Genomic DNA, 23844 nt, shown 5'->3' with positions numbered 1-23844 from the left:
CCGCAGCTAAGGAATAGAAGAAAGCCTAAGGAAACGCCGGAGGAAACATTTAATGGAGAAGAGGTGAACCCAGCACAGGAGGCTGAGGTAATTTCAGACTTATTCAGCCTACTCACGCAAAGAATTCCTATAATACCTTTCGCCCAGATCTCCCAAATGTTAACGTCTTACCATATTTGCTTTATTTTCTCTCTCTAGAAACCCATTATTTTCTGAGCCATTTGAAAGTAAATTGCAGACATGATGTCCCTCTATCCCTTGATATTTAATGTGTATTTTCTAAAAACAAGGACACATTCTTACATATTCTTATTAGAACAATCACCAAAATGAGGAAATTGACATTGATATGATACTATCAGGCAATACAGTACAGATCAATTGTCTTAATAATGTCCTTTAGAGCAGAAGAAAATCCCTGGGCAGGCAGTGTGCTCAGCTGCCACTTCTCTTTAGTCAGAGGAGTGCCTTTAGATGTGACACAAGTGCTGCCACTCCAAGGTTCCCTGACCCATCTCATGAGAATTTCAGCCAGAATTTTCTAACAAAAGATGCTTAGGCCCTTGGGGAGCTCTAAAGAGCTGTGATTCACCGAGAGTACAGTAGACCTAAGGTTAGTGGAAGAGCGATCATTTTTGAGAGAAGCCTCTCACCAGATTTAAGAAGTGCCATTAGTGAAAGCAGCAGCTGCAGGAAAAGCAGCGGATACCAGCGTGATAGACAAGTGGGTGCCAGCAGCATGAAGCTGGGAGAGTCCTAGAGGGACACCATGTGACTCTGGGAAGTAGAAGGGGAAATATCACAGGCTTATTCTTCGAGGAGAGAAAATCCCAAGATCCCACAACTTGGAAAGGCATTGGCAGCCAGCCTGAACATCTCTCCACCTGTGCCCCTGCACCATGGTTTCTGCCAGAGCCACTGTCAAGAGGGTAGGGAAGCCATCAGCAACCTTTCCAAAGTACTACCTTTCCCACCAAATATGCTGGTCTACCATGGAGCTAAATGCAGTTCTCTTTGAGACAATGGGGGAATTTGAATATGCACTGGGAATTAGATGGTATCAAGGGATTATTGCTAATCTTTTTATATGTGGTAAAGGCAAATGGAAACGTCCTTTTCTGGGGAGTTTACTATTCTCTCCACTTTTGTGTAGTTTGACGATTTTCATGTAAGAGAAGAAGAAAGAAACATAGGCCACATTCCCCAGTGTTTGGGTTCAAGGACAATATGAATGGTACATAATGTCATACCCCAAATCACCCTCGGCTGCAGCAATCAGGCACTATCCCTCTGATGCTCTGACCTCAGTTTGGACTCCCTGACCCTCAGAAGCTGGGGAATAGCCTTAGTTCAAGGGTCTTGAGCCTTGTTTTGACTGTTAGTCCCCCAGGGTCTTATCACTGCTTCTCCCAGGAAGCCTCTTGAAATGTCAGGCAAACACAAGTCCTGAGGGCCCTGCCTGACCTGTCAGAGTTCTTCTGGTGAGTACACAGATTCTTTCAATCCCCTGAGACCCCTTACTGCACCACACAGCCATTTTAAACAGCTTTCAGCTCTCACTTGCTATTTGAATCTTAATTCAAATGTCAGCCCAGGAGAGCACGCTGAGCAGGCCCGTGACAAGCTCACGCCATCTGCATTAGTATTTTCCTCCATCATCTTGACAGTTGAGAGCTGGCAGTATTACAATTCAGACGGCAGTCTGCGTTTGAAAGGAAAATTATAGTTTTTCAGAATGCAGCTGGTGTGCAAGTGAATAGGGTAAAGTTTCTTCTGTGAAGCCTTTTCCTCATTTTATGATATGAAAATAATAAAATGTAGATTCAGCATGTGATTCTTACAAGAACCACCAAAAGGCACAGAATTTTGGGGACAAAGGCAAACAAAGCATTCTGTTCCATAGTAATAATTTTAATAAAAAGCAAAAACAGCAAAACAATCATTTATAAATGATTTCTTCTCTGTTGGAGAAGTTAACACTGTTATTGCTATATAAACCACTTGGAAATGAGCTATTTTGGTGCCTAGTTAAGATGTATTCTTTTCAGCACATTTTCATTTTGCCAGTTAGGCAGGAAAAACTACAGTCCACTTTCCTGGAGGGAATTTAGCTGAACTACTGCCCACAGGTGACAGTGAACTTCACAAACACTCCAATAAGTTTAGTAGCAAAGTAAACATCTTTCTCAAGTGTTAAAACCACAGAAGTTACACAGAACAAGCAGAGAAGCAGTCTTTTAGGTGTTAAACTTCATGCCACTTGTGCACATTACACTAGGACACTTGCTTCTGCGAAATACAACACAAATGCTACCTTCCTGGAACTAAGATGTTTCAGTGCTCATGTGTATCAATTTCTTCTCTCTGTCACCCAGCAGCAGTGGTGTGCTGACAAGTGTTTAACAACCAGCTCTTGGGGAGGGGGGGTCTTGATATAGAGTGTTTGCCAATCTCTGTGGTGTAAGTACTCTCAATAGGGCCAGTTCTCCAGCTACCGATGTGATGTCACTGAATGGTCAGGTTGGGAAGAGATGTGCAATGGCACGCCATTATATGGTAGCACACCATACCAATACAATAGATGTCAGTATCCTCAAGAACATAGATAATAGTAAAATAATTAGGAAGTGATGAGTTTTGAGTATTTATTACTGTTTTTAACATACTTTACTTAATTGTAGGTTAATATAATCTCTAATGGTCACTGTGGCTGTGTTTACCAACCAGCTTACAAAATTCCTGAAAATTGAACAATCCACTCTCATGGGCCAGTGCAAACCACTTCAGCACACCACTGGAACTCGGGACCTCAAGGTGGGACTAAGCAAACAGGGCATCTGCCTAGTCCTGCCTCCACAGTGACCTTTATTAGCTCTGTAGAATGGATAAGGGCCCCAGCTCTCCCCTTACAGATCAGTGTTCCTTCTAAATAGGAGATTATGGGAGTCCCACTCCGGATAGGCCCAGGACAGCAGAATTTTAGCGGCTTTATTGGTTAGTTCCATCTGATCTCAGGGCTGTCATCCCTGCCAAGTCCAGATGGTGCTGTCAGACTATCAGAGTTCCCCACACAGCCCCTCCTCCCCCCAGCCTTCTGCACTCCCCTCACCCTCCATTTGACAGGTTTAATTCACGTCCCTGGCACCACCTCCTTCCATTTGATGCGAAGCCAGCAAACCTAATACAGGAAGCGCCAAAAAACCCAGGTGCTAAATCATCCAAGGTCAGGATGCTTTCCAGGTCGGCTTTCCAGCCTCCCAGTTGTCTGAGGCAGTCTCTCCTCCAGGATTTTTCTTAGCCAAATACGTTCGCTAGATCTTGCACATAGCGTCATAAAATCTAAAGGATGGATGGGACCTTCCAGTCATTAGCCTGAACCACAGCATGCTTGAGCTGCTGCCAGCCCTGCCCCCAGCAGCTCTTTTTCCCAGCTGTAAAGCTGCTGTCTGCCAGCTTTTATCCCTTGGCACTGAGCCATGATCTCAAGAAGGCGATGCTTGTGTTGCTCACAGTGGGGGAAGCAAGAGGAAAGGAACTTATGGAAAGCCAGGCATGTGGTTAAGTGCGACACATTCAAGTTTGTTTATTTATCACATTTATAGGTGGCAAAATTAAGGTTTAACAAGTTGAAGTAAAGCATCCCTGGGTCACACAAGCTTTAAGTTACCTGGATTTGAACTGGATCAGACTCAGACTAGTACCATTCACATTAGCCCACGCTGCCTTCCACAGGGTGTGCCCCTGACAACGAGTGCTGAATATGGTCATTGAGATGCCTGGCTTGTGTAGTGGAAATAAAAAATGCATCATCTTAAGAGGTGGGTCGAATTCCCCTTGAGGAGGGTACGGTCTTTGTCCAGGAAAATGCTTTTAATAAGCCACCCATGGTAAAATGTGAAGTCATGACGGTAAGGGTGTTGGCAGGAATCAAATTAAGAAAAGGAATGGCTATCCATCCGGTTGTATGTGAGAATACAAATGGATCTGCTCTGTCCCAAGGACAAGAGACAGGGACCATGTGGAGTGGAAGGTGAGTGGAGATTCCTCCATAGTATATAAAAAGAACATTCTATAAATGGGGTGCCGAGTCTGCACTGTTGTAGCATCTGCCATTCCTTCCTACGTCACTGAGACACACGCAGGCACACACACTCACTTGCTTGAATTTTGCTATGTGGAAATGGGCGAGGGAACTGAGCTTCATGTCTCAGCTGATGCATTGCAGGGATAAGACGCTATTTAAAATGAGGTAGCAGAAGTGTGGAGTCAGCAGTGGCTGCAAAAATATAAGTCTGAGAAATCACAGAAATCTAGAGGTTCAGAAACAGAGCCCAGTTATCAGACCTCTCTGGATGTCAAGAGGCAGGGAGCCCTCAGCTGACATTTGGGTTACAATAGGGATGAATCTGTGCCTAATGTCTGGCTGCAAGGGGGACTTCCTGTGGAACAGAAAGTGGGGGGAAACTTTTGACCTTGTTGCTGATTGAAACTGGAGCATGTGCATCAAACAGGATTTCTTCTTGGGTGTGCCTAATGCAATAGGTTTAGGAGCTGCAAACCCTTGGGTTCCAGGACATTCCGCAGTGAGGGAACATCAGCCGAATTGGAGCCAAATAAGCTTTCAGTTAGCTTGGCATGGGCTTTCTTCCTGAAAGTGTGGGGCAGAGTTAAATGGTCTTGGCTGGGTAGAGTTAAATGGTCTTGGCTGGTCTAAAGACGGTGCAGGCCATGAGCCAGCTTGCATCATGGAAATATACATGCCTTTGGCGCTCTCACCTAGAAGCCATCCAAGTGCTGAACCCTTGACAGCTGGCACATCAACACCGTGTTGATCCAGAACAGAGGCTCATCAGAAGCGGAGGAGGTGGAGGGTAGGCCCAGGATGGGAGCACGTGCTAGATTCCAAGGAGGGACGGAGCTTCCTCCGGCAGTATGCCAAAGTGGATGAGGAATCAGATTGCCTGAGTCCAGCCTTGCTATTGACTGGCAAGTGACCATGGCCTCTGGAACTAAGATTCCCTATTTATAAAATGGGGGACTAGACTGGTCTCCAAAATGCTATTTCCATGGTCTCAAATGGGGCTCATAAGCGACTTTCTTAGTGTTGCCCTGGAGCCCCAGAGAACATGAACCTCACAGCAAAATTACCAAACCAGGTTGGAATGCCAGCACAAGGCTTGAGATGGTGCATATTGGCACAGGAACTGTACCTGGAGAAGGAAATGGAAAGGCTTAAGAGAAGAAAGTTTTCACATTCAGCCCTGTGGTGTGAGGAGGGAGGGCTGCAGTCTAGCCGTAGACCTGGAATAGAGGCATGATTTAGTTTTAGGAAAAGATTAAAACAGTGTATCCCTTAGAAGAATCATCTTCCAAGTAACATTTTAAAGTAACAATCTGTACTGACCTTGAGTCTCAGAGGTAGAGTCACAAATAGTCCCAGATCTATGAACATTCACTTTAGGGACAGTGACAAATATGGCTATTTTCAGGGGCCTTCCCAAGACATCCACTCAGACTAATGGCAAACAGGCTTACCTCCAGTTGCAAAGGAAAGTATTAAACTGTAGTGACTTGACTAAGGTTGGATTTATTCTCTGACCTGACTCCTTCAACTGACCTGCTAAGGCCATGCCTGCACACAGTATTCCAGTTCATTAGCCTCTGGGAGGGTCAGCTTTTATTTGGGTGGTCCTAAAACTCCCCAGCCAGCTGCTTACATCTTCCTCAAATTTGCATTCAGTGTTCTCAAGACCAGCATTCCTCAGGATTTAAAGAAGGGAGGAAGCACATCTCCCCCACTTCTCCAGGGTGGATGGAAATCCATGCATCTCATTATCTTTATGCAGAACAGCTTCAAAGACATCTACCTCAGATCAATACATATTCATGATTCTTTCATTAAAACAGCCCACAGAAGGGCCATTTTTTCCTCCTTCCTACTAGAATTCCAAATGATCCCAATTTTTTATTTCTTTCACAAAACTATTCCAGACCTTTCCCTTTTCCCTTTCCTCCTCTCCTGGCCCCCAGGGTCATGGAATCTCCTTTTAGCTGGAAGCAATGGGCCTGCAATTGTGACACTAGTGGCTTATGATCTACTTATATTGTTTCTGAGATCCTAAAGACCTAAAGCCCCAAATCCTCATTCTGGCAACCCCATACCCGATCAGAAAAACAGCATGAAGACATTTTTCCCAAGTGCAGAATCGTATATTCTGAGTGACTGAGCTATTGGCATTCAAGTTTTGACCAGTTTCAAGATGCTACTACCAGATAATGGGAAGACCATATACAGACACTGCAATCTATGTTACATAAGGAAGACTTCGTCAGTTGGTATACAAGAGTGGAGAGTTTCAGGTTATATACGATACATCCAGAAGGCTGTTTGAATACACAAAGCGCCTTATTCCTTTCAGGTCTTAAGTTTCCCTGGCTGGAAGTGAGGCCTCTGAAAAGCTGCATTCCTTTCTCGGGGTCCCTACCACTGTTTGGTGTGCTAATGCCAAGAACGTATGGCTTTTTTTTTTTTTTTTTTTGAGACGGAGTCTTGCTGTCACCCAGGCTGGAGTGCAGTGGCACGATCTCCGCTGACTGCAAACTCCTCCTCCAGGTTCACGCCATTCTCCTGCCTTAGCCTCCCAAGTAGCTGGGACTACAGGTGCCCGCCACCATGCCCGACTAATTTTTTGTTCACTGTGTGAGCCAGGATGGTTTCGATCTCCTGACCTCGTGATCCGCCCGCCTCAGCCTCCCAAAGTGCTGAGATTACAGGCGTGAGCCACCATGCCCGGCCTGGCCTTTTTCTTTAAGGAGTGATGGGAAACTGTTATAAAATCAGATGTGGGAGGTGCTCTACTACCATTAATTTACATGCACCGGTCTCACTTCAGCCTCAAAGAGGTAAACAAATGAGGCATTTTCTCTGTCTGAATGAAACATGGAGACACAGAGTTCCTGTGATTGCACAAGGTCAGCGGTTCAAGCGGAGAACCAGAACCAGGCTCTGGCTCTGCACTTCATGTTCCTTTAGCAGGCCTGTGGCCAGCTGTGACAAGTATAGCCTGGCCACCTGGCTGAGGCTCACAGAGCCCACAGCCAGCATGGTATGGGAAATCCTGGATTGGGGCTGGTTGTGGTCCAGCTATGATCCAGCTTTCTCCACTTCTAGACAGGGCGAGTGCCAGGCAATGAAGCCAATGACTACAGATGTCACTCACAGCTGGAAAATGGGCCTCCTTTGGCAAAGGAATCTGGAAGCACTCTTTAGCTGCTCTGCTCAGGCTGGGGCCCTTCTAGCCTCCTTTTAGATAAAGTGGGGAGACTAGATTCACACCAAACAGTGGAAATGAGGGAATGCAGCTTCCAGACGATCATCACTTGGTTAAGTTTGCACAGAAAGTGTAACCAGTTCCAGTGAGAACAAACCTAAAGCTGTCCGTCTTTTAAAGCCACCCTGAGTGGTAAAGATAAGGTACATATCTTAACCTATATAAAGGTGAACTATTATTTTTCAATTGTACAAGACACATTACTAGGGTTACAGTTCAGTGGCATGCACCTTATGTTGGACTGCATTTAAACTACAACTGTGTAGTGTGACATCTCCATTACGTGGCACCAAACATTTGTCAATTGTACAACTATTACTTGGTGAGATCTGGTTTTAACTACAATACTTTAAAAGCCAATTTCTATTTAAATGTGTTACGAAAAAATGCAATAGCTTAACTTTATACACATTTTACATTTATGGCAAAGTACAGTAATTTCTGCACCCGAATGGGTAGTGTTGCCTTTGAAGTAGTCACCTTGGGAAGATGTATGTTTATTCCAGTGAAGCTGACCTTACACAGAACATTCCTAGAACCCTCTTTAGAAACTGTCAACTTGTAAGGGTCTTCAGTGTTGGTAAATCTTTGTCCTTTAAGGGTAGATTTTTTGAGGAATGATTTTTTTTTTTAACAGCTACAGAGCATTAGAAAATAAGTCTGCTAAATAGAATGGGCGATGAAGCTCAGGATTATCTTGGTGGGCAGGAGGAGGGCTTGGATAAAACACAAGGTCTGACTATAAAGTTGCAGGGCCTCTTGCCTTGCATGGCTTCAAAGGTAATCCCAAAGGGGAACCCTAAGTGTTCTTGGCACATGCAACATCAAGAAAACAACTCCAGTTATGCTAACTCTTGAGTGCACATGTTCTAGTGTATTTGGTTAAAAAGGTGGCTTTGTTCATTTTCAGTCATATTTCATATAAGCAGAAATGGAAAACTCCATCTCTTGATTTCTCCCAAGGGAAAGATCTCATTTACTGCTTAGAGAATTAAAATGAAAAGCACTTGGTGTCATGTCTACATTAGCCCCCCACCCCCACAAAATGTGCAATGAGTAATTCCTGATACCTGAGTCTTCCCCGTTTGGAAAAGTGGGTAAGGACAGGTGTCTGGATCCTAGATCAAAGTAGAGTTTCAAGGGGACTGGAGTGTTTCCAATGGCTCCCATCTACTCAACAGACCTACAACACCCACTCATACAAGGAAACCTCCTACAGCTAAGCAGTACACAAAGTTTCAGTAGAGGAGGGGAAGAATGATGATCTCCAAGTAGCTTTCTATGGTAAAAACCCACTGGCTTCTGGATGACAAGTGAACAGAGTCCATTGAAAAAGAAAGTCCATGGTGTTAGATTCTAGTGCACGCTTAAGAAATAAACTGAGTGGCCGCTAGCTCATTGAAGTGCATTTCCAGCTGAGGCCAAAGGCAGCAAAGGTGCAAGAAGCTGCTAGAGCTGACACTAGTTGAAGCAGGGTCTATAAATTCAGAGTGGCAAAGCAATTTGTAGAAAGGCCCAGTTACAAAGCAGGACATTTGCCAACCTGTGAAGTCAAAGAACGCTCAATCTCACTTTCTACAAAGTGCTTCATTGAAAATGCTAATGAGGAAGCTCCCTAAAACACCATATCCTGAGTGTCGGAGAAATATGGTCAAGATGGTGATTGATGGGGAGCAGAGATCGATCCTCTAATAGTGTTTGAACTGTGTATTTTCCAAGCATCACACACACACTTAGTGAAGAACCTATTACCGCAGTCACATTCCACCTCATCTGCATATGCTTCCATCCCGTGGTTGCTTTTGAGTACATAATTCCAAGAGCCATTTCGAGCTAATGGGTTCTACTGCTAAAAGTCAGAAGCAACAGCAGAGTCAGTGCCTTAGAGTCAGCCGTAATAGCCACGTGCTCACAGCAGACATCAGTCTCATATTGATCAGTCGGGACGTTGTTCTTGGTGAGTGTTTTTATATTTGTCTTTGTAAAAACCACAAAGCTAGGCCATTTGCTTAAATCATCGTTAGAAAAAATGCTGAGTGCCCAGATGGGATTTCTAGTTTCTGTGCAAATGAAATCACATTAGTCCAGATTTTATTCACTCAAAACTACTAGGGAAGCAGTAGGATTTGGTTTAAATGCTGCCAAAAAGCAGGAATTCACTTAAGTTTTAATTCAGAAGCAATCCTGTTGTTAATGTTGTAGCCAGGTTCGGGCAGCATGGAGGGTGGGGCCCCCATTGTGCTTGCTGAGGAATCCCGGATCTCTACCAGTTCAGGCTCACTTTCGCTAGAGGTAGACCCACTGTTGATGGTATAGACGCTCTCTGCAACTCCCTGAGCTGAAGCACAGCCATCCGGCTCGTTCTTCTCCCTCGGACTCGACAGTCCTGGGAGGACAGCCATCTTTCCAGTCTGCCTATTTGGCAGCAAGGACATGGTATAGTCTGCAATGATCCCACCCACATCTAAGTTGCATGCCTGGTCGAAGGCTAGGAAGCCGACATTAGCGTTTGCCTCACACACCACAAAGGAGCCATCGTCCATGATAAGGAGATCAATGCCACAGAAGTCCATGCCTAGGATGTTGGACACCTGAATAGCCAACTGCTTGCCTTGTTCTGTCAGCGGACACATGACGCCCACGCCACCTGTGGGGAAAGCACAGTGATGTAAAGGTGACAACTGAGAAGTCAGATGACTCTTCAAAGAAGAGACAGGGATCTGCCCAGAAGGGGCAGAAAGACAGGCTCGATTAATCACAAAAGGTCTGGATGGAAATCAGTACACCTTGGGAAAACAATACGGCCATTTTTTATCTAGTCTTAAAAATGCTGATTTCCTCTGACTCAGCCATCCTACTACCAAGGAAATAATCTTATATATGGGGAAAAAAAGCTTTATGCACAAAGATATTGATGGCAGTATTATTTAAAATACAAATCATAGAACCAGGTACATGATGGGCACTTAATAAATAATAAATATTGAAGAAATGAAAAATTATAATCTAAATCTCTCACAATAGAGAAAAACAATGTATTTTACAGCCATTAATAATAATACCGGCTGGGTACAATGACTCACGCCTGTAATCCCAGCACTTTGGGAGGCTGACGTGAGAGGATTGCTTGAGGCCAAGAGTTTGGATCAGCCTGGGCAACACAGCGAGACCCCATCTCTAAAAAAAATAATAATAATAAAACTAGGTGGGTATGGTGGCTTGCTGTAGGATTCCCCCTACCCCAGCTGCAGTTCCAGCTACTTGGGAGGCTGGGGTGGGAGGAACCCTAGAGGTCAGGAGTTTGAGGCTGCAGTGAGCCATGATCATGCCACTCCACGCCAGCCTGTATGACAGAGTAAAACCCTGTTCCAAAAATAAATAATGCCCACAGAGAGCTTGTAATTACATGGGAAAACAGGGGATTAAAGACCATACAATATGACCATAACTAAGCAAAAAGAGATTTCTCAGAAGAAAAGACTAAAGAATGACACCAAAATATTAACAGTAGTTGTCTCTAAATGGTGGGGATGATACATACCTTTTTCATTTGACTTTGCTGTATTTTCCAAATTTTCTTTTTTCTTTTTTTTTTTTTTTTTTTTTTGAGAGAGTCTTTCTCTGTCACCTAGGCTGAAGTGCAGTAGTGTGATCCTGACTCACTGCAACCTCCGCCTCCTGGGTTCAAGCAATTCTCCTCCTGCCTCAGCCTCCTGAGTAGATGGGACTACAGGTGCCCGCCACTACACCCAGCTAATTGTTGTATTTTTAGTAGACACGGGTTTCACCATGTTGGCCAGGCTAATTTCGAACTCCTGACCTCAGGTGATCCACCTGCCTTGGCCTACCAAAGTGCTGGAATTTCAGGTGTGAGCCACTGCGCCTGGCCATATTTTCTGAATTTCCTATACTGAGAATGTATTCTTCTCATGATTAGAAGAAATAAAATTAACTTATTTATTTATTTATTTATTTGAGACACAGTCTCACTCTGTCGCCTAGGCTGGAGTGCAATGGCACGATCTCAGCTCACTGCAACCTCTGCCTCCCGGGTTCAAGCGATTCTCCTGCCTCAGCCTCCCGAGTAGCCAGAACTACAGGCACATGCCACCACGCCCAGCTAATTTTTGTATTTTTAGTAGAGACGGGTTTCACCACCTTGGCCAAGATGATCTCGATCTCTTGACCTTGTGATCTGCCCGCCTTGGCCTCCCAAAGTGCTGGGATTACAGGGGTAAGCCACCACACCTGGCCAACTTACTGATTTTTAAGAAGAGAGATGGCTCCTTCTTCCATCTTTCTGTGCTGACAGAATGGTGCACATCAGTGTCCTGGCTGATGCTCTCAAGAGCATCACCAAAGCCAAAAAGAGGCAAATGCCAGGTTCTTATTAGGCCATGCTCCAAAGTCATCATCTGGTTTCTAACTGATGACAAAGCATAGTTACGTTGGCAAATCTGAAATCACTGATGATCACAGAGCTGGGAAAATTGTTGTGAACCTCACAGGCAGGTTAAACAAGTGGGGAGTGAACAGCCCCAGTCTGATGTGCAATTTGAAGATCCAGAAAAATGGCAGAATAATCTGCTCCCATTCCATCAGTTTGGTTTCACTGTACTGACAACCTCAGCTGGCATCACGGCCATCATGGCCTGTGAAGAAGTAAGATAAAATACACAGGTGGGAAAATCCTGGGATATTTTTCTAGGGATGTAATAGATACTAATATTTATAAATAAAATGCCTCAATGGACCAAAAAAAAAAAGAGAGAGAGAGAGATAGAAAGGACTGAGATAAAATCCTGTACCAAGGACAGAGACTGATTCCCCTTACTTTGCTAAAAAGCTAGGACTTCAGATTTGTCTCCAGTTAGTCTCCTTGGAAAGATTTAAGAATTGTATTCTCAGGTCGAATAACTAGTGTCTTTACCTTAACAATGTCCCTTCCCACCTATGACACTGTATCTAAAAAAAGGCTATAAAACAGTTTTAAAACACCTCACCACGAAAGGCAACATGGATAAATTATAAAGCCACCTGGTTACGAATGAATGGATTTTGTAAGGTAACTAAAAAAGTCAAAATGATAACACACAAGGTTTAACACTTTGGCACTAAGCATGATGATCATGAAAATGCCTGTAATCCCAGCACTTTAGGAGGCTGAGGCAGGCAGATCACGAGGTCAGGAGATCAAGACCATCCTGGCTAACACAGTGAAACCCCATCTCTACTAAAAATACAAAAAATTAGTTGGGCATGGTGGTGTGCACCTGTAGTCCCAGCTACTCGGGAGGCTGAGGCAGGAGAATGGCATGAACCCGGGAGGCAGAGCTTGCAATGAGTGGAGATTGTGCCACTGCACTCCAGCCTGGGCGACAGAGTGAGACTCTGTCTCCAAAATAAATAATAAACAAATAAATAAATAAACAAACAAACACAAAAATCAGCCAGGTGTGGTGGTACACGCCTATAATCCCAATTACTCGGGTGGCTGAGACATAAGAATTGCTTGAACCTGGGAGGTGGAGGTTGCAGTGAGCTGGGATCATGCCTCTGCATTCTGGCCTGGGCAATAGAGCAAGACTGTCTCAAAAAAAAAAAAAAAAAAAAAAAAAGAAGAAAAGAAAATGAGATAACACGTAAGGTACTTAGTAGTGTGTCAACCTGCATCTAGCATTTGACACCAACACACCACTTTATCACAATTATAATTCCCTCTTCTTCTTCCTATTTTTTTTTTAAGAGATAGGGTCTCACTCTGTTGCCCAGGCTGGAGTCCTATGGCGGAATCATAGCTCACTGCAGCCTCAAACTCCTGGGCTCAAAGGATCCTTTCACCTCAGCTTCATGAGTTCAGCTGGGACTACAGGCATGTGCTGCTGCACTTGGCAAACTTTTAAAAAAAATTTTGCAGAGATGGGGTCTCACTTTATTGTCCAGGCTGGTCTCAAACTCCTGGCTTTAAGTGATCCTCCTGCCTTGGCCCTCCAAAATGCTGGGATTACAGGCATAAGCCACCACACCTGGCCCATATGTCTTCTTTATGGGACCACGTGCTACCCGAGGGCAAGGGCTCTCTCATCATCTCTACGCTCCCGGCATCCCTCGCAGAATCTGTTCCTGGAAATGCTCAATGACTATCAATGAAAGAAGTGCCAGACAGTGTCTAAGCCTCTTTATTAGTCACTGGACTTGGTATACTCATATGGTGATTTAGGAAATAATAACTAGTGATTGTGATTTTTTTTCCTATTACCAACATATAAACTCATTCAATGAGGTTGACAATAGCTTTCTGTGATGGGCACAAGAACTTACATCCCTCTTGGAGTATCTCCATTCAGTACAACAGAAAACAAACTTTATCAGTGGGTTAATGGGATGGGTTTATGCATTTGACCAAAGCATAAACTATAGCTTTCTAATAGCATCATACAAAAAGGAAAACATTTCCATTAAAATATAGAAGGAAAATATGATATTTCTCCTGTCATCACTTTAGACTCTTACTATTTTTTTTGCCTGAGCTGTTGCAACAGCTTCAAATCTCACCTCCCTGCCTCCCACTTTATGCCGTCATTCCATCCTTTACCCAGATGGGAGTTTTTCTCTAACGTCGGTCCTCATGTCACTCCCTTTTAAAGTCTTAACACCTAGAGGACAGGGTTCAGTCCTCCATGTCCTGACACTCCTTGCCTGACCTCTGCCACAGTGCTTACACTTGTACGCTCCCCTCCAGGATTGCTTGCTGCCATAGGAAATAGTTTCTTCCTCATTCTCCTCTGTGAGATCCTGGTGTCTAGCAGAGGGTCTGACAAGACAGTAGGGATTGATATACATTTGCTGAATGGGTCCAAATACCCTAATGAAACCCTGTGCTTTTATACCTTACCGAGAGAGCAGTTGCTCTGCATCCGTCCATCAGTGGAGCAGCGAAGCATAGAGCCTATGACCTGGCCCCCTACCACCACCACCCGGATGTCCTTTCCATGGGACTCCTTCACGTACTTCTGGAACAGGTAGGGCACATCGTGGCGGATCAGATGACAGATGTCAGAGAGGTGATGTTTATCTCTTGCCAGAAAAACAGCTTTTCCTTTAAGAAGAAAAAGAGCAAGAGCAGGGGTTAGAGAAGCCTCTGGACTCTGTACTTGCCATCTGGCCTCCTTGTCCATAAAGTCATCAGTTCTCTCTGAACTTGCCTCACTTTGGTCCCTTCTATTTCTCTGCTAGACTTTTGCTTCTTATCAAATGACCACGGAACCTTACTTTCCCTTAACTTTCCTCAGGTCCTAATACCCTCTCCCTCCACCATCACTCTTTTTGAAATGACTTAATGATTATTCCAGAAACACAGAGAAAGAGCCAAAATAGAATCCCAAGGATCTAATCAATTCAGTCCCCAAAACAGTTAATTAGCATCTCCCATCACCCCCAGGATGCCGATTAGGCAGGATCCACATCTAACTCATTTTTAAAAAATTCCTCAGACCTAACACTGGGCTGGATGCACAGGGCAGATGCCAATTAATGTTTGTAGAACATAATTTATTGAACATACTTTAGAGAAATTCCAAGTCTAGATGGAGAGAGATTCCAAAAAAAGGTAGCACAGAGTGATATAACATCAAGAGAGGTCTATGCATAATTCTGCGGGAGCTCAAAGGAGGGAACCACTGACAGGCATCCTTCCTTTTAGACATAAAGTTATTATATTTGGCTATACCCATGTAATTCTGAAAGGAATGGCCTATGCCTCTATTGATCTCTGCCGAAAGCATTCCTTCTTGATTCTAAATTCTTTATTTTCTGTTCAAATTGCCTACACTTTTGTAATTATTTAGCATTAGCTTTTTTTTTTTTTTTTTTTTTTTTGAGACAGAGTCTTGCTCTGTCACCCAGGCTATAGTGCAGTGGCGCGATCTTGGCTCACTGCAACCTCCACCTCCCGGTTTCAAGCAATTCTCCTGCCTTAGCCTCTGGAGTACCTGGGATTACAGGCACGCTTGCCTAGCAAATTTTTGTATTTTTAGTAGATATGAGGTTTCACCATGTTGGCCAGGCTGGTCTCGAACTCCTGGTCTCAAGTGATCTGCCTGCCTCAGCCTCCCAAAGTGCTGGGATTACAGGTGTGAGTCACCATGCCCGGCCAACATCGGCTTTTCCACTGATATATTGGTTAACAGATCTGAGCAAGGGTTCTGATAAGTTTGCTCTGCAAATCTGACATGAGCATGCCCAGTCTGAGCATTCTTTTCAGCAAATATGGAACAAAGAGATGGTTTTCCTAAGCTTTGGGTCACCATCTTACAAGGACTGCAACTCTTCTGAAGTCCTAATAAAAAGACCAGTCCCAGGCCAGGTGCAGTGGCTCACGCCTGACATCCCAGCACTTTGGGAGGCTGAGGTGGGCAGATCACCTCAGGTCAGGAGTTTAAGACCAGCCTGACCAACATGGAGAAACCCCATCTCTACTACAAATACAAAATTAGCTGGGCATGGTGGTGCATGCCTATAATCCCAGCTACTCGGGATGCGGAGCCAGGAGAATCGCTTGAACCTGGGAGGCAGAGAGGCTGTGGTGAGCCAAGATTGCGCCATTGGACTCTAGACTGGGCAACAAGAGTGAAACTTCATCTCAAAAACAAACAAACAAACAAACAAACAAACCAACAAACAAACAAACCAGTCCCTAGTGGTACATAAAACTGAAAAGTAAATTCCAAAACATGTTATAACCAGGATGCAATCATTCCCAAGATGGCTGGACCCTAGACACCTGACAGAGCTGGAGGAGTTCGGCCACGTGATCTGAAGATGTCCACATGGCAGGTGACAGGACAGTGTGCAGGTCAGTGGGTGTCAGTGTCAGGGAAGCTGGATAGGGCCCAGCAAGGGTTCACAAGAGGAAAATGGAGAGGCCCCAGCAAGTGTGGATGATGCAGCATCAGTGTTTCCTGTCTTCAATGAGTGTGGGGTAAGCAGATACACATCTGATGCCAGGAGATCTGGAGATCTGGCTTCTGGCAACAGATGGCTGGGATTCAGGTATATGCACTGGGTTCTCCAGACATTAGGTAGGATTTTCAGCAGAGATGGGGCCTAGAGATAGGAACTGGGTTTCTTGGTTTCGGATACAGAAGTTCTAATATGGGGGTCAGTCTGCAGTTAATAAAGGAGCTACAGTTTTAAGGCAAGAAGGAAAAAGGGAGAGAAAGGCAGTAAGATTGGTTAATTATGTACTAAGTGCCAAGCACTTTGATTTTTTATTATTTCACTTATACTTCATGCTAGCCCTAGGGAGCCATTATAACAAGGATGGTTAATCCCATTTGAGGGAAAAAGGGTCCAATCTCAAAACTTACTATAAAGTTACAGTAATCAAGACAGTGTGGCTTGGCATATAGAACTGTATCAAAAGAATAAAATTGAGAGCCCAGAAATAAACCTTCATGCACATGGTGAACTGATTTTTGACAAGGGTTCCAACAGCTTTTAGTGGGGGAATGAACAGGCTCTTCAACAAATGGTACTGGGAAAACTGGATACCCATATTCAAAAGAATAAAGTTGAACCCCTACCTCATACCATACATAAAAATTAACTCAAAATGGATCAAAGACTCAAAGGTAAGGGCTGAAACTATGAAGCTTTTAGAAGGCAACATAAATGTAAATCTGTGTGGCTTTGGATTAGGCAGGCACAAAATGACATCAAAAGCATATGGAAACAAAAAAAATAGACAAGTTAGATTTTACCAAAATAAAAAACTTCAGTGCATCAAAGATACTATATCAAGAAATGAAAAGACAACCTATGGTAATGGGAAAAACATGTTCAAACATGTTATTATATATCTAATAAGGATTTAGAATCTACATTATATGGCTGGGTGCAGTGGCTCACGCCTGTAATCCCAGCATTTTGGGAGGCCGAGGTGGGTGGATGGCTTGAGTCCAGGAGTTTGAGACCGGACTGGGCAACATGACAAAATCTCATCTCTATAAAAAATGCAAAAATCAGCCAGGCATGGTGGCACATGCCTATAGTCCCAGCTATTTGGGAGGCTGAGGCAGGAGGATCCTTTGAGCCCAGGATGCAGAGGCTGCAGTGAGACAAGACTGCACCATTGCAGTCCAGTGAGAGCATATCTCAAAAAAAAAAATCTACATTATACAAGAACCCTTCAAATTCGACAATAAAAAGACAAAAAACACAGTTAAAAAGTGGGCAAAGGATATGAAAAAACATTCCTCCAAAGAAGATACACAAATTGCCAACAAGCACATGAAAAGATGTTCAACATCATTAGTCTTTGGGTAAATGCAAATCGAAACCACCATGAGATACCATTTCACACTCACTAGATAGCTATAATAAACATACATACATACATACATACATACATACATACATAACAAATAACAAGTGATGGTGAGGATATGGAGAAATTGGAACCCTCAAACATTGCTGGTGGAAATGTAAAATGTGATACAGCCATACAACAGTCATATTATTAAGTCACAAAAAGAGATAAACTAGTGTTACTTGCTACAACATGGATGAACCTTGAAAATATCATGCTAAGTGAAAGAAGCCAGACACAAAAGTCCACATACTGTATAAATCCATTCATATAAAATAGCCAAAACAGGCAAATCTATGGTAACAGAAAGTATTATTAATAATAGGTCAGTGGTTGCCAGGGACTGAGGGAGAGGCAATCGGGACTAACTACTACTAGGTATGAAGCTTCTTTTGGGGGTAGTGGAAATGTTCTGAAATTAAGTAGTGGTAATAGTTGTAAAACACAGTGAGTACACTAAAATCCAGTGAATTTTACACTTTGCACTGGTAACTTTTTTATGTGAATTGTATTACCATTTTTTAAATTTCCAAAACATTATGTATTATATTTAATTTCTGTTTGCTGTCTTACCTTTCTACAATCTCGAGGGCAGGAACTTTTGTTCTTATCTGTATCCCCAAAGCCTGGAATAGTGCCTGGCATTTTGTAGACACTCAATAAATATTTGAATTTTATGTTATGTGTATTTTACAATAAAAATGACTAGTTGAAAGGCTGGTTGAAATTGAGCTCAGTAGCACATCTGCACCGCACTAAGAGTCCCGCTTTGCCACCCAGGCTCCTTTCTCTGCTCCTCAACATGACTCACCTATGCTCACAGGTTGCGTTGCCTACCCTTGCTTCTGTGTGTTGCTCACTCACTTCTGCCAATTCAAATTCTACACTTCAACTGAAGTCTCCTTTTCTTCCAGTGAAGACTTCACGGCAGAATTGTCCCCTCCCTCCTGTAGGCTCAAACAGACCCCTGGGCATACTCGCTTTATCAGTGATCACCCTGCAATGCAACTGTGTCTACACATTTGAGCTCCTTGAGATCAGTGACTGGGTCTAGTTTTTTTGTTTGTTTGTTTTTTTTTTGAGACATGGTCTCGCTCTGTCGCCCAGGATGGAGTGCTGTGTATTTCATTTCTATTGCATAGTCCCTATACCATAGTAGTTGCTCACTACGTATCTATTTAGGGTGACCTTCCCTCACTCCAGATGCCCGGAGCGTTTAAGCATGCCACCTGGGTATCCCGATGAGGCACCTGCTCATATACTGCAGGAAGACTGCTTTCTGTTGCTGATGTCCCTACTGAGTCCCAACAATGCACTGAACACTGCAGTAAGCCTTACAGAGACAGATGCTCAGGATCTGGTCCCCACCACTGAGCAGCTCGCCGTCTAGTAAAGGAAGCAGGCATATAAACCCGTAACTGTTACAAAGTATAGCACTCCGCTAGAGGCACATACAAAATGCTATGGAAACAAAAAGGGAAGAGCAATTAATTTTGTCTGGAAAACAGGGAGGGAGATCAGGGAATGTATGTAGAAAAGAAATGACATCGGGAGCTGGCCTTAAAGGATGAGCAGAAGAAGTTGACCAAGTGAGCAGAGAAAGATGGCATTCTCAGCAAAGGGAAAAGAGCAGACGCTTAAAGAGGGGAAAATGCATGGTCTACTTGGTGAATGAGAAGTAGTCTGGAATGGATTATGAAAGGTTCACGTGGCCAGAGACAGCTGCAAGGGAAGACTGAGGCTGTTTGTACAGGGCCTTCAGTTTCATGATGAGGAATATGGACTCTGTCTAATAGGCAGCACAGGGTCTTGGGAGGGTTTTTCAGTGAGAGAGTGACAAGAATAGATCTATATTTCAGAGAAATTACTTCAAAAAAAGAACAGAAGAGGCACTGGCAGTGGAGTTAGGGAAACCGATCAGCATTAAGTCAGGAGTTGATTGCAACAGTTCAGGGAAGAGGTGAGCATGATCTGACAAAAGCAAGAACAGAGGGCAAAGAGGAAGAAACACTGCAAGCTCCTCAAAGGGGAGCTCCATTTTTCTAAGCAGCACTTGAGGAGTGTCTTGTCCAGGCAGAGCAGCAGCCCTAGTGGGCTGATTACCCAGGAAGCCCTGGAGAGCTGGCACTGACCCCGGTGGCCTCGTGTGCTCTTCACCACGACTGGGTAGCCCAGGGGCTCAGCTTCATCAATCATTTTTGAAAAGTCTTCATGCCCACCTGCCAAGAAAAGGTGAAAGTCAGTGAAGGTAAGGCTGATGGTCAGGCAGTGGTCACCCCAGCCCTGCCCCTCTGTAGGAATTCTTGTGAGGCCTCATCTCTCTCTGATTAAGGCCATTCAAACCCAGGTGATTCAACAGACACACATTATGTACCTGCAAGGTAAAAGGTGGGAGCAGAGAGGTAAGGAAACCAACATTTAGCAGGTACCTTCTGTGTGGTAAAGCTTCACTATCCTTATAACAATCATATAGGTAGATACTTTTTCCTTTACAATGGCTGTGGTAGATGGAACCCCAAGATATCTGCCCCCTGGTGTACGCACCTTGTATAATCCCCTCTTCTAAGTGTGGAAGGGACCAGTGAATACGTTGGGATATCATTCCTGTGATTTTGACTTTTAGTTAACTGAAAGGGAGATGATCCTTGGTAAGCCTGACCTAATCAGATGAGTCTCTAAAAAAAAATGGTGAAACATCAGAGAGACTCTTCTGCTGGCCTTGAAGGAGCAAACTGCTATGTTGTGGAGAAGGCCATGTGGTAGGGAGCGGAGCACAGCCTCTAGTGGAGAATGTCCTCAATTGATGGCTAGCAAGGAAGTCAGGGACTCAGTCCCACAACTACAAGAAACTGAACGTCAACAATCAGGCAGCTTGGAAGAAGACCCCAAACTTCAGGTAAGACCACAACCCCAGCTGACACCATGATTTCAGCCTAAGGAGACCTAAGCAGAGAACCCAGCTATGCTGTGAGACTTCTGACCTACAGAAACTATGAGGTAATCAATGGGTATCATTTGAAGCTGCTCAGTTTTTAGAAGTTGGTTATGGAGCAATAGAAAACCAACACTCAAAGAAACCAAGCCTGGGGATTTGTCTCACCCCAAATTAAGGTATGACTCTGAAGCCTGAACTGGCTCCACCATACTCCTATAAGCCTTAATTTAAAAAAATATGAATAATGATGTGCATGAAAATATTTCTAAATTGTTTTATGAACCAGGTTCCTATATGTACTATATCAAACATAATCTTTTCTTGATAACTTAGAGTCCATGTCATGAACATTAATGACTGCGCGGTAATGCCCCAAGGGACTACATCTGCCCTCTATTCAATGGCACCAAACCAGTGCACTTTCTAGTTTGGGAACCTGGTTTTTTAGTGGTTTGTCACATTCCTTGCTGTCAGATGTCAACTAATATTTCTCACTGCTGTCAGTATAGAGCAGAAAGAAGCCTCTTTTCCTGCTTCTCTTTGCTGTGGGCTTAGACAGGACAATGCAACTTGTGAGATGATTTTTCTAGCACAGGGGAAACTAGGTTCCAGATGAGTCTGGAGGGCTTTCCCATTAAGTAAAAGAGGGAGGTTCAATGCTTGTTGGAGTTTGTGACACATATTTGGGCTGCTTAGAGGTCCTTTTCGTTCACTTCCTAGTTCTCAAAAATGTGCTGGATAGATGTGTTTTGTAGGTACAGCGGGGCACGAGTTTTGTCTCGTTGCCGTAACAAATTACAACTTGGTGGCTCAAACAACACAAATCTATTGTCATACAGTTCTGTAGTCAGAAGTCCAACACAGTTCTCACTGGGCTAAAAAAAAAATGTTAGCCAAGACCAGGTGTGGTGGCTGATGCCTGGAATCCCAGCACTTTGTCGGGGCCGAGGTGGGCGGACTGCCTGAGCTCAGGAGTTTGAGACCAGCCTGGGCAACATAGTGAAACCCCATCTCTACAAAAAATACAAAAATTAGCTGGGTGTGGTGGTGCACGTTTGTGGTCCCAGCTACTCGGAAGGCTAAGGTGAGAGGATCAGTTGAGCCCAGGAGGTTGAGGCTGCAGTGAGCCACAATCATGCCACTGCAGTATACCCTGGGCAACAGAGCAGAACCCTGTCTCAAAAAAAAAAAAAAAGTTAGCCAGGTGCATTCCTTTCTGGTGGCTGTAGAGGAAAATCTATTTCCTTGCATTTTTCAGGTTCTAAAGGCTACCCACATTCCTTGGCTCGTGGCCCTCTTCCATGTCCAAAGCCAGCAACAGCAGGTAGAGTCCTCAATGGCATCACTCTGATCTTCCTTCTTGGTCACATCTCCCTCTGACTCTCTCTTCTGGTTTCCTCTTCCACTTTTAAGGACACATACAACATTGGGCCCTCCTGGATAATTTAGAATAATTTCTGTATCTTAAGGTCATCTGCTTAGCAACCAACTCCATCTGCTGCCTTAATTCCCTTTTGCCACATAACCTAACATAATCACAGGTGCTAGGGATTAGGACATGGGTATCTCAGGGTGGGGGAGTGGCATTATTCTGCGTACCACAGGCAAAGCAAAATACTCCAGAATACTAACAAGACCTGTCTAGTTCACAAGAGTGCTAATGATTTTTAAAAAAGAAAGTGAGGCCGTGAAGGTAATTAGGGGCATCTTCATGAAGAGGATGTTTTGTAAGAAGGAAACTCCCAGCTTCCCACCATCCTGTTGATAAGCTTATGTTCTCTCTAGCCATCCTTTTTTCCTTTCTTTATGACGCAGTAAGAGAGGTCCTCCTAATCCATCCCTGGCCCACTGTGCTTTAGACTCCCTTTCTCAACTCCCCTGGGGATTTTGCACCCTCTCTACTATATCTTCAACCTCCCAATTCCTAATTTCATGGGCATTTTAAACATGCTCAATTATCTTCCATCTTAAGCAAATAAGAGTCCCTGTTCTTTGACCCTGCATCATCCCTTAACTTTGTATCCCTACCATTGAGCCACTGAAAGAGTTATAGAAAGCCACTGTTTCCATTTCCTAACTTTCCATTTATTTCCTCATCTCTCTCTCCAGCACTAAACTGAAGCTGTATTCATTAAACTCCCTTTTGCTGAACCCAACACACATATCAATGTTGACAAGTCATATTATGTTACTTGTCCTTTTGGACTCACACAATACTTTTGATTATACCATCCATCTTGGAATACTCTCTCCATTGGGCTTCTGTGATCTCTCTTCTTTCTCTTCTCACCTCTCAAGTTGCCCGCCCTCCCTCCCTCCTTCCTTTTTTTTTTTTAGACATGGAGTCTCATTCTGTCATCCAGGCTGGCAATGGCATGATCATAGTTCAAAGCAGCTTTGAACTCCTGGGCTCAAGTGATTAGTTTCTTTTATAGATTCCTCTTCCTGTACCTGTTCCCTAAAGCAGGAGTCCCCAACCCTAATACCAGACTGTGGCCTGTTAGGAACCGGGCGGCACATCAGGAGGTGAGCAGCACGTAAGCAGGCATTACCGCCTGAGCTCCACTTCCTGTCAGATCAGCAGCAGCATTAGATTCTCACAGGAGCTCGAACCCTATTATGAACTGCACATGCAGGGGGATCTAGGTTGCGCACCCCTTATGAGAATCTAACTAATGACTGATGATCTGAGGTGGAACAGTTTCGTCCTGAAACCATCGTCCCCCACTGCCCCCCTGCCCCATCTGTGGAAAAATCGTCTTCCATGAAACTGGTCCCTGGTGCCAAAAAGACAGGGGACCACTGCCCGAAAGGATTCCCTCTTTTAAAAAAATGTTGGTGTTAAAATATACATAAAATATACCATTTTAACCATTTTAGGTGAACAGATCAGCCCTCTTTTCTTCCTACATACTCTCCCTGAGTACTCTCATCCATTCCTGGGACCTCACCTCACATAATGAAGGTTTCCAGCTCCACTTCCCTCGTCTGCACTTCTTTCAGAAGCTCCAGGTTCGTTTATCTGCTGCCTACTAAATATTTTTACCTGCATGTACTACAGACACCTCAAACAGATCATGTCCCAAACTGAAATCATCTCTCTCCTATAATCCTTCACCCCCTACCCACAAATCAGCTTCTTTCCTCCCACATTTCTAGTCTTAGCGAATGTTTGCTTTCACATCTGGTGCTCAAATCAGAAACCAGTC

At 44.0% G+C, this 23844-nt stretch overlaps 1 protein-coding gene across 1 annotated transcript in view; it reads right to left on the bottom strand.

The window, feature by feature from the left end:
* Positions 1 to 248: 248 nt before the first annotated feature.
* Positions 249 to 23844, bottom strand: part of LOC116463700 (N-acetylaspartylglutamate synthase A) — a 43625-nt gene continuing 20029 nt past the window's right edge. The window contains exons 3-5 of the mRNA XM_032146912.2: positions 19833 to 19919; positions 14227 to 14430; positions 249 to 9978 (exon numbers count right to left, since the gene is read on the bottom strand). Of these exons, the coding sequence (XP_032002803.1) occupies positions 9488 to 9978; positions 14227 to 14430; positions 19833 to 19919 (782 nt within the window). The 3' untranslated portion in view covers positions 249 to 9487. The remainder of the gene's footprint in view (positions 9979 to 14226; positions 14431 to 19832; positions 19920 to 23844) is intronic.

This window comes from Hylobates moloch, unplaced genomic scaffold (assembly GCF_009828535.3).
Source record: "Hylobates moloch isolate HMO894 unplaced genomic scaffold, HMol_V3 SCAFFOLD_54, whole genome shotgun sequence".
In the NCBI taxonomy this organism is placed as follows: Eukaryota; Metazoa; Chordata; class Mammalia; order Primates; family Hylobatidae; genus Hylobates; species Hylobates moloch.
The sequence above is the reverse complement of the archived record's forward strand: the minus strand, read 5'-3'. Positions and strand labels throughout refer to the sequence as shown.